This window comes from Trachypithecus francoisi, unplaced genomic scaffold (assembly GCF_009764315.1).
Source record: "Trachypithecus francoisi isolate TF-2019V2 unplaced genomic scaffold, Tfra_2.0 Lachesis_group10, whole genome shotgun sequence".
Classification (NCBI taxonomy): domain Eukaryota; kingdom Metazoa; phylum Chordata; class Mammalia; order Primates; family Cercopithecidae; genus Trachypithecus; species Trachypithecus francoisi.
The window spans coordinates 28,119,307-28,130,814 of record NW_022681455.1 but is presented as its reverse complement, the minus strand read 5'-3'; the positions used below and the strand labels follow the sequence as shown (position 1 = coordinate 28,130,814).

General features: G+C 37.2%; 1 protein-coding gene and 1 long non-coding RNA gene across 2 annotated transcripts; one reads left to right on the top strand and one right to left on the bottom strand.

Moving 5' to 3' along the window:
* Window positions 1–440: 440 nt before the first annotated feature.
* Window positions 441–1,445, top strand: LOC117086883 (olfactory receptor 2B2). Its single transcript, XM_033216486.1, has one exon. It carries the CDS (start codon window positions 441–443, stop codon window positions 1,380–1,382), a length of 942 nt encoding a protein of 313 aa, XP_033072377.1. The 3' UTR covers window positions 1,383–1,445.
* Window positions 1,446–10,333: 8,888 nt separating this feature from the next.
* On the bottom strand, window positions 10,334–11,138 carry LOC117086885. The gene is made up of 2 exons (XR_004438606.1): window positions 10,755–11,138; window positions 10,334–10,721 (listed from the first exon to the last, which is right to left on the bottom strand). It is a non-coding gene; the product is annotated as an uncharacterized LOC117086885 (long non-coding RNA).
* Between the last annotated feature and the right edge of the window lie 370 nt (window positions 11,139–11,508).

Genomic DNA, 11,508 nt, shown 5'->3' with positions numbered 1-11,508 from the left:
GAGACCAGCCTGACCAACATGGAGAAGCTCCATCAATACTAAAAATACAAAATTAGCCGGGTGTGGTGGCGCATGCCTATGATCCCAGCTACTGGGGAGGCTGAGGCAGGAGAAGCGCTTGAAACATGGAGGCAGGGGTTGTGGTGAGCTGGGATGCTGCCATTGTCCTCCAGCCTGGGCAACACAGCAAAACTGTCTCAAAAAAAAAAAAAGGATTCTTGAAATTCACTTTGCTGATATGCTGTTACAAATATATAAACAATTTTTAAATACTTGGATGGATATTTATATTTTTATCAATACTTTTTCACATTAATTGGATCAGTCTGTAATTTTATGTAAATTGCTAGCAAAATGATTATAGCTGACAAAATCAGTAAGTGTGTTGTTAACTTCCTGACTTCTTGTATTTCAGAGAGTGAAGAGTTGAACCATTCAACATGAATTGCGTAAATAAGAGTGTCCCACAGGAGTTCATTCTGTTAGGTTTCACAGATCAACCATGGCTAGAGATTCCACTCTTTGTGATGTTTCTGTTTTCCTATATCTTGACAATCTTTGGCAATCTGACAATAATTCTTGTGTCACATTTGGATTTCAAACTCCACACCCCTATGTACTTTTTTCTTAGCAATCTCTCACTCCTGGACCTTTGCTATACCACAAGTACAGTTCCACAAATGCTGGTAAACATATGCAACACTAGGAAAGTAATCAGTTATGGTGGCTGTGTGGCCCAGCTTTTCATTTTCCTGGCCTTGGGTTCCACTGAATGTCTTCTTCTGGCCATGATGTCCTTTGATAGGTTTGTAGCTATTTGTCGGCCTCTACATTACTCAATTGTCATGCACCAGAGGCTCTGCCTCCAGTTGGCAGCTGCATCCTGGATTAGTGGCTTTAGCAATTCAGTATTACAGTCCACCTGGACACTTAAGATGCCACTGTGTGGTCACAAAGAAGTGGATCACTTCTTCTGTGAAGTCCCTGCTCTGCTCAAGTTGCCCTGTGTTGAGACAACAGCAAATGAGGCTGAACTATTCTTCATCAGCGTGCTGTTCCTTCTAATACCCATGACACTTGTCCTTATATCATATGCTTTTATTGTCCAAGCAGTGTTGAGAATTCAGTCTGCTGAAGGTCAACGAAAGGCATTTGGGACATGTGGCTCCCATCTAACTGTGGTGTCACTTTTTTATGGTACAGCTATCTCCATGTATCTGCAACTACCTTCACCCAGTTCCAAAGACCGGGGAAAGATAGTTTCTCTTTTCTATGGAATCATTGCACCCATGCTGAATCCCCTTATATATACACTTAGGAACAAAGAGGTAAAGGAAGCCTTTAAAAGGTTGGTTGCAAGAGTCTTCTTAATCAAGAAATAAGAAATATACAAATGATAAGTTTTGCTAAAGACACAATACTTACTCAGCTTACTAACTTCTCTGCAAGTTGCCCTATTTTTGTCATTACTATAGAGAACTATTGTAATCTCCCTCAAAGAAAATTTCCTTGACAAAAAGCTATATTTGTTTCTGTTGCCTAAACCTTTTCATTGAACAAGCCACCAGAACTGGCCTTCCAATGCACCAAAAACTAATCACAACATTTTCAAGGTTTGTCAAACTTTACATCATTGTTTGTACAATTCAATGTAAACTAGACCTTTCTGATCCAGAAATCATTTCTTCAGTAATACACACATACACACACACTTAGAAACAAAGATGTAAAGGGAGCTTTTGAGAGGTTGCTTGCAAGGGTGTTAATAAATAAATAAGGAATTCCCAAATTATAGGCCTTTTAAAGACTTCAATTTTACATAGCTTATAATTTAATTCTCTCCAAATTGCTTTATCATTACTATTCTTAGAAAAACTATTATGGTGGTCTTCAAATAAAATCTCGACAGAGAACTATATCTGTTTTCCACTGCCTAAGTATATTCATTGCACAAGTCTTAAGAACTGATCTTTTATGAATTCTCAAAATAGCATAGCCTTAAAATCTTTAAGGTCTCAAACATCTTAGCACTAGTCTGTATACATCAGGAAGAGTCTTAGACTTCTCTGAAACCAGAATAAAAGCTTAGAAATTCTTTCCCTAGAAACAAAACATTTGATACACATACAGATGCCCTCATCCTTACACACATACACACACAAACTCCATGGCACAAATTATTTTTCAGACAATTGTAGATCTAACAGAAGTATCCAAAACCTTGTCTTAATTATCGATATAAGGTTAACAGCCCTAGCTTAAATTTTAACACTATTCGCACATCAACACAATACTAAAATCCACAATGATTCTCCAGCCCCCAGTTTTACTTAGATCTTCTGTTGTTTCTGTACTTCCCACTTCTCCTAAGTTGAAGTGTCTTATTCCATCTACCAAATAAAGTTGTAGCTACATTTTAGACTGAAATCAAATGCCTGCTTTTAACCTTTTAAAATTATTCCTCTACTGTATATATTATTTCTCTCCTTTTAACCTCGAAAGCACTTAAAGGGGCCAGGCATGGTGGCTCACGCCTGTAATCCTAGCACTTTGGGAGGCTGAGGCGGGTGGATTGCCTGAGGTCAGGAGTTCAAGACCAGCCTGGGCAACAATGGTGAAACCCTGTCTCTACTAAAATACAAAAATTAGCTGGGCGTGGCAGTGTGGGCCTGTAGTCGCAGCTACTAGGGAGGCTGAGGCAGGAGACTCGCTTGAACCCAAGAGGTGGAGGTTGCAGTAGAGATCACACCACTGCACTCTAGCTTGAGCAACAGAGTGAGACTCCATCTCAAAAAAAAAAAAAAGGAAAAGAAAGCACTTATAGGTTAAGTCATAAAAAAGCACATTATATAATCATGTCCACAGCTTGTTTAATGCACATTTCTTGTACAAAAAGAAACGCTTATTAGTTTCATGTTAGTTCCCTTGAGGTAGCATAGATCGTAATTTCAACTTCTTCCATATGGACTTCAGAGCCCATAAAAGTGCTAGAGAAAATAAACACTATAAGTTGGTTATTTGGTTGATTTTGTGAGTTACACTATAATTATATTAACTGCTTCATTATTATTCTTTTTCCAATTTTTTAATCAAATATGTCATAAAAGTATAAAATGCAGTAACTAAGAAATACAATTAGAATGTTTTACTTCAAAACCTTACAGTAACAACATAAATTTCAGCATAATTCTAACCCAACATGGTGGATCTTAAAACTTTAACTTGCATCAGAATCATCTGTAGGGCTTTTAAAGTTCAGATTGGTGGGGGTCACCTACCCCCAGACCTTCTAATGCAGTAAGTTTGGGGTGAGGCCTGATAATTTGCATTTCTACAAATTTCCAGGTAATACTTATGTTGCCTGTTAGGAGACCACACTTTAGGAACAGCTGTGCTAACAGTTAAAATAAATAAAGGTATGCTGCTTGCTGAGTTTCTATCCTTTATTTTTAGAAATGAGTTATAATTTAAAGGAAAATAGGAGAAAACACTAATAGAGTATATTGAAATATGAGGGGACATTCCTTAATAAAAATGCATTCATATCTTAAAGTCCAACTAAATGATATACCAGATTTCCAGAGACAAATTTTGATGTCAGCTCAAAGGCAATGTCAGGGTCCTTTAAAGAATTATGAGAAAATAGTAGAAAAACCAGAGTGATGGAGATTGAAGTATTTTATATTTTTTTAAAAGAGCCATTAATTGATCTAATAAATTGCATATCGGTAAGTTCTAAAGCCATATGACAAAATTTTATATATATTTTGCCATCAGTTATCTTGTGACTATATACATATATATTCTGGCTTCATTTAGAATAACAATTACTAAACTATTTTACAGAGATATGTATAATAATTTTTTTTTTCTTTTTTTAGACAGAGTCTTACTCTGTCACCCAGGCTGGAGTATGGTGGCGCCATTTTAGTTCACTGCAACCTCCGCCTCCTAGGTTCAAGCAATTCTCCTGCCTCAGCCTATGGAGAGTAGCTGGGATTACAGGCAAGTGCCACCATGCCTGGCTAATTTTTGTATTTTTTGTAGAAACAGGGTTTCATCATGTTGGCCAGGCTGGTCTCAAACTCCTTACCTCAGGTGATTCACCTGCCTTGGCCTCCCAAAGTGCTGGGATTACAGGCATGAGCCACTGCACCCAGCCTATAATTCTTGATTTTTTTTTTTTTTTCTAATTCAACTTTTATTTTAGATTCAGGGGGTACATTTGCAGGTTTGTTACCTGGGCATATTTTGTGATACTGAGGTTTTGGGTATGATTGATCTTGTCACCCAGGTACTCAGCACAGTATCAATAGTTAGATTTTCAACCCTTGTCCCCCTCCCCACCTACCCACTCTAGTAGTCCCTAGTGTCTACTGTTGCTATCTTTATGTCCATGAGTACCCAATGGTTAGCTCCCACTTAAGTGAGAACATATAGTATTTGGTTTTCTATTCCTGTGTTAATTCACTTAGGTTAATGGCCTGTAGCTGCATGTTGCTGTAAATGACATGATTTTTTTCTTTTTTATGACTCATGGTATTCCGTGGTATATACGTACCACATTTTCTTTTTCTATTCACTGTTGGTGGGTGCCTAGGTTCATTCCATGTCTCTGCAATTGTGAATAGTGCTGTGATGAACATATGAGTTCATGTGTTTTTTGGTAGGATTTGTTTTCTTTTGGATATATACCCAGTAATGGAATTGCTGAGTGGAATCGTAGTTTTAAGTTGTTTGAGAAATCCCCAAACTGCTTTCCACAATGGCTGAATTAATTTACTTTCCCACCAACAGTGTATAAGTATTTACTTTTCTCCACAGCCTTGCCAGCATCTATTGTTTCTTGACTTTTTATTAATAGCCATTCCAACTGGTATGAGATAATATCTCACTGTGGTTTTGATTTGCATTTCTCTGGTGATTAGTGATGATTAACATTTTTTCATATGTTCGTTGGCTGCTTGTATGTCTTCTTTCAAGAAGTGTCTGTTTATTTCTTTTGTACATTTTTAATGGGTGTTATTTGCTTTTTGCTTGTTCAATTGTTTAAGTTCCTTACAGATTCTGGACATTATGCCTTTGTTGGATGCATAGTTTGCAAATATTTTCTCCAATTCTGTAGGTTGTCTGTTTACTCTGTTGACAGTTTCTTTTTCTATGCAGAAGCTCTTTAGTTTAATTAGGTCCCAGTTGTCAATTTTTGTATTTGTTGCAATTGCTTTTGAGGACTTCATCATAAATTATTTCCCAAGCCCCATGTTCAGAATGGTGTTTCCAAGGTTTTCTTCTTCGATTCTTGTAGTTTGTGTCTTATATTTAAAACTTGAATCATCTTTAGTTAATCTTTGTGTATGGTGACAGATAAGGGTCCAGTTTCATTCTTCTGCATATGGCTAACCAGCTATTCCAGCACGATTTATTAAATAGGAAGTCCTTTCTCCATTGCTTATTTTTGTCAATGATCAGATGGCTATATGTTTGTGACTTTATTTCTGAGTTCTCTATTCTGTTCCATTGGTCTATGTGTCTCTTTTTGTACCAGTACCATGTTGTTTTGGTTACTGCAGCCCTTATAGGATAGTTTGAAGTCGGGTAATGTGATGACTCTGACTTTGTTCTTTTTTCTTAGGATTGCTTCGGCCAGTGGGGCTCTTTTTTGGTTCCATATGCATTTTAGAATAGTTTTTCTACTTCTGTGAAAAATGACGTTCATAGTTTGATAGGAATAGCATTGAACCTATAGATTGCTTTGGCTGATATGGCCATTTTAACAATATTGATTCTTCCATGAGCATGGAATGTTTTTCCATTTGTTTGTGTCATCTATTATTTCTTCAGCAGTGTTTTGTAGTTATCCTAATAGAGATATTTTTGTTTGTTTGTTTGTTTGTTTGAGACGGAGTCTCACTCTGTCGCCCAGGCTGGAGTGCAGTGGTGCGATCCCGGCTCACTGCAAGCTCCGCCTCCCAGGTTCAGGCCATTCTCCTGCCTCAACCTCCTGAGTAGCTGGGACTACAGGTGCCTGCCACCATGCCCGGCTAATTTTTTTGTATTTTTAGTAGAGGCAGGGTTTCACCGTGTTAATCAGAATGGTCTCAATATCCTGACCTCGTGATCCGCCCCCCTCGGCCTCCCAAAGTGCTGGGATTACAGGCGTGAGCCACCGCGCCCGGCCTAATAGAGATCTTTCACCTCCTTCATTAGATGTCTTCCTAGGTAATTTTGTGTGTGTGTAGCTATTGTACATGGGATTGCCCTCTTGATTAGGCTTCAGATTGAACATTATTTGTGTATAGAAATGCTACTAATTTTTGAATGTTAATTTTGTATCCTGAAACTTTACTGAAGTAGTTTATCAGTTCCAGGAGCCCTTTGGCAAAGTCTTCAGGGTTTTCTAGAGATAGAATTATATCCTCAGTGAACAGAGATAGTTGCACTTCTTTTTCTATTTGGATATGTTTTACTTCTTCTCTCACCTGATTGCTCTGGCTATGACTTCCATAAATCTTGATTTCTGAATAGAATTTGCAAACAATTCTTATCTACTTCTGTACAATACAGAGCAATAATGACCAAAATGTTAAGGTTCCATTTGTCCCTATCTTTTTGTAAAATCTCACTCAAAAGGTGATTAATAAAACACTATCACTCTGAAAATATCATTATAAGACTTAAGTGTTTTGTCCTACTAGAATATGCACTTATAAATAACTTGCATGAATTTAAAGAGAACAGACTTCATAAGTTAAAAATGACACTAAACTTTGGGAAATTAATAATTCTAGAGAAATCAGAAGTAAAATTAAAAAATAAAAGCAATAAATAAAAGATGAAATTTAACATAATCAAGATGGACACATTTACTTCAATTGTATACTACAGAATAGTATTAGTAGAACTATGACTGGCAGTGAATCCCATAGAAGCCCAGCTAAGACATATGGATAATAAAACATGTAGATTATTGGCTTTAGTTTGAGGATTTTTATCTTAAGAGATACATTATAAAACTAAAATGCCTACACAAAATAATGACTAGAGAATTGAAAAATCAGAACACCATGCCTCTTGAAGAATTATTGAAGGCATTGATTTTTTCAATGTTGAGTAGAAAATGCTTTGTCAAAGTATGAAGCAGTAGCTTTCTTCAGGTATTTAAAGGCTTAGTTTGTCTCATAGCTTAGTTTGTCTCATAAAGGTTAGAAATCCTACTAATGCATAAAAATTAAAAAGGAGATCTGAGCATGATATAAGGACACACACACACACACACACACAAATAGATGTTATACCATGATGAAATAACTGACCATTTCTGGCAATGTGGGAAAATAGAATTCTATATAAAAGAGAGATTGAATTAAACAATCTACCTAATGCCTTTCCTCTTTAAATTCTGTTTTAGGAATTTTCTTTTGTGAAATAACATTTGTGATAACAATTTCTGTTAATGACCAAAGAAACAAAAGCAGGCAGAGAAAATGATAGATATAACTAAACCTTTGGAATAATGTCATGTAAAAGAAATTGAGTTGATTCCAAGGAAAGAACTGGATGGAAGCTATTCTGATTTAGCATATAGAAGTCAATGCTAGAAAACATGAAATGGCTTGAATGGGTAAATATCTGTGGAGCTATGATTTTCAAATATGAGTAGTAGTCCAAGGGAAGTTGGACTATGTGACTTATAAGATTCCTTTCAATCCAGAAAGTGTATGGCTCTGCCAATTACAATATAGGAGAAATTTGGTTAGATTTTTAAAAAACTTCCTGAAGATAAAAGATGGGGTATAATGGACTATTTAAACAAAGGATACAGTGAAGTAATCAACTGTATCAGTTTCCTAGGGCTATCATAACCAATTGTCATGTACTTGACAGCTTAAAACCATAGAAAGTTACCATCTCACAGTTCTGGAAGCCAGAAGTCCGAAATCAAGGTATTAGCAAGGCCATGTTCTCTCTGGAGGGTGGTGGGCAGAGGAGGGGTGGTGGTGGTGAACTTGTTTCTGCTTTTTTTGTTTTTTAGTGACTACTGGCATGCCCTGCTCATCCTTGTCTTGTGGCCACATCACTCTCAGCTCTGGCTTCATTTTCGTATCTCTTTCTGTGTGAGCCTCAGTCAAATCCCTCTTTGCCTGTCTCTTACAGGAATTCATGATGGCATTTAGAATTCACTCAGATAATCTAGAATAAATGCCTCCTCCCAAGATTCTTAATCACATCTTTCTCCATATAAGGTAACATTTGCAGATTCCAGTGATTATCACCTAGACATATCTTTTGGGAAGGGCCATCATTCATGGTACTGCATCATCTATATCATTTGGGCCTATATAGTCCATCATCTTCCAAAGAAAAGAGCATAAAATTTACTCTTGAAGGGTCAGATTTTTAAATTTTAGATTCTTAAGGAAATGAGAAAGAATCCAACTTTATTCCTACTAGTAGTATCATTACTATCTTATCATGAGAATTTGTAAACTGTATACATTTTCCTGTTTAAAACAACAAACACATAGATTATATCATTTTTCAGTACATACACTGAATTGACCACAGGGCAAAAACCGGTGAAAAAATAAAATCTTTCGTGCAGATATAAGAAATCAATATAGTTTTTAAAAGGTGCATGAGTATTAGCACCATATGGATAGTGGAATTATTAGGAAGATAATACAGTCTGTCTCTCTGTGTATAATTTAAATATAGACACAAAATACATTGTCATATTTATCATATTTTACTTTTCTAAGTTATTTACATTAAGAACAACAATAATATTCCCATAAATATGTCACAGGTTTTTTTTTTTTAAACATCATTTCCAGTACCAAAATGTGTCCCACATATGCTCCAATAAAAAGACACAGATCATCAGACTGATAAAAAAGCAAGGCTCACTATATGCTGTCTATACGAAAGGTACTTTAAATATAAGGACACTAGCCGGGCATGGTGGCTCACGCCTGTAATCCCAGCACTTTGGGACCCCGAGGTGATCACTTGAGGTCAGGAGTTTGAGGCCAGCCTGGCCAACATGGGGAAACTCCGTCTCTACTAAAACTATGAAAATTAGCAGGACACAGTAGCAGCACATCTGTAATCCCAGCTACTTGGGAGGCTGAGGCACTAGAATCGCTTGAACCCGGGAGGTGGAAGTTGCAGTGAGCCATGAAATGTGCCACTGCACTCCAGCCTGGGTGACGGAGGGAGACTGTTCCAAAAAATATATAAAATAAAATAAAATAAAAATATGTATGTGTGTGTGTGTGTATGTGTATACATATGTATCTATAATGACACACACAAGTAAATAGTAAAAGATTGGAAAAGGTAGCCACAGTAACATTAATCAAAAGAATTGGCTATGTTATTATAAGAAAAAGTAGATTTCAGAGTAAAGAATATTGCCAAGAATATAATCATTTAATAATAAACCAATCCATCAAAAGGACATGTGAATCTTAAACATTTATACACATGATAACTAAACTTCAAAATACAGAGAAATCTGGTAGAGATGAAAGAGGTAGGCATGCTATGATTATAGGTGATTTCAGCACCCCTTCATCAATGATAGATAGAACAAATAGACAGAAAATCAGTAGGCATATAGAAGACTTGAACATTATCAGCCTAAGTGATCTATTTGACATTTATAGAAGGCTCTACATAGCATCAGCAGAATATGCGTTCTTCTCAAGTGCACACAGAACATTTCCCATGATAGACCATGTTCTAGAGTATAAAACATCTATCAGTATAGTTAAAAGGATTCAAATCATAGCAACATATGTTCCCTGACAACAGGTTTTGTTGCAAGCCTGAGAGAATTTTAGTTCAGTTATAGATGTTTGCTTCTATGCCCCACAGTTTATATTCCAAATTTCATAAATTCTAAGATGTATATTTTTTCACATGTAACTTCTCTTAAAAATTGCTGTTCATCTATAATCTATGACTTTTACAATCGTGTTGGCCAGGTGACAGTCACAACATAGTTGCTATTGCAGTTGTGAATTGCAATGTGTTCACTGTTACTCCTGATAGCCTAGCTGGCTAACTGGAATCCTCCACAAATGGAATCCTCCTGATAGCCTAGCTGGCTAACTGGAATCCTCAACAAATGATTTTAGGACCATTTATGGAAGGACTATAAGTCTGAGCTGTATCCTGAAAACTTTGTTGATACTGTGAAAGAAAAAGCAAAATTACTAAACTAAAGGGAAAAGTTGAAGGGGTGGCCTGCCCCTCCACACTTGTGGGTGTTTCTCGTTAGGTGGAAACGAAAGACTTGAGAAAAGGAATAAAACACAGAGACAAAGTGTAGAGAAAGAAAAGCGGGGCCCAGGGGACCGGTGCTCAGCTTACAGAGGACCCACGCCGGCACCGGCCTCTGAGTTCCCTGAGGATTTATTGAGAATTATCTTAGTCATTAAAAGGATAAGGGAGTGGCTGGACAATAGGATTATTGTAGGGAGGAAATCAGCAGTAAGACATATGAAAAAATCCTTGTAATATGAACAAGTTTAAAGGAAAATGCTGTGCCTTGAGATGTATATGCGACATCTCCATAAACCTTTTAGCAGTGTTGCTCCAGCAAGTCCCACCTTATTCCTAAAGGTGGTTTCTCCTCACTCAGTAAACAAGGCACACAATGGGTATTACCCGGAGACGTTCCATTGCCCAAGGAGGGGCAGGAGACAAATGTTTTTCTCTTTCTTGAGATTTAAGAGAATGGTGATGACTTTTAACCACAAGCAGCCTTTAGGCACTTGTTTAACAAAGCACATTCTGCACAGCCCCAAATCCTTTTAACCTTAAATCACCTTCGCACATGTCTCTTGCAAGGACAAAGTTGAAAGTAAGGTCACAGATTAACAGCATCTCAAATACAGAACTAAACGGAGTCTTTTATGTCTTCTTCCTTCTATATAGACATGGTAACAAGCTGATCTCTCGTTCTTTTCAACAAAACCACCATTGTCATCACGATACCGAGATTACATACTTCACAAGGTAATAGAATATCACAAAGCAAATGGAGACTGGACGAGAGCACAGGATGGTGTTAAAATTAAAGTTAAAATTGCTAACAAAATTTTGGGCATGCATAGTCATTGATAACATTTTATCAGGAAATAGGGTTTGAGAGCAAAATTTATTAGGTGGGAATTTCTTCCTCCTAATAAGCCTGGGAGCACTACAGGAGGCCGGGGCTTATTTCATCCCTTCGGCTTCAACCGTAAAAGGCGGCACGCCTCCAAGGGGGTCGTTTATAGGCCTACCCTCAGAGCGCATTCTCTTTCTCAGGGATATTCCTTGCTGAGAAAAAGAATTCAGCGATATCTCTCCTATTTGTGTGCAAAAGAGAAAAGATATGGCTCTGTTCCGTCCGGCTCACCGGCGGCCAGTTCAAGGTTGCCTCCCTTGTTCCCTGAACATCACTGTTATCCTGTTCTTTTTACAAGATGCCCAGTTTTTGTATTGTTCAAACACACG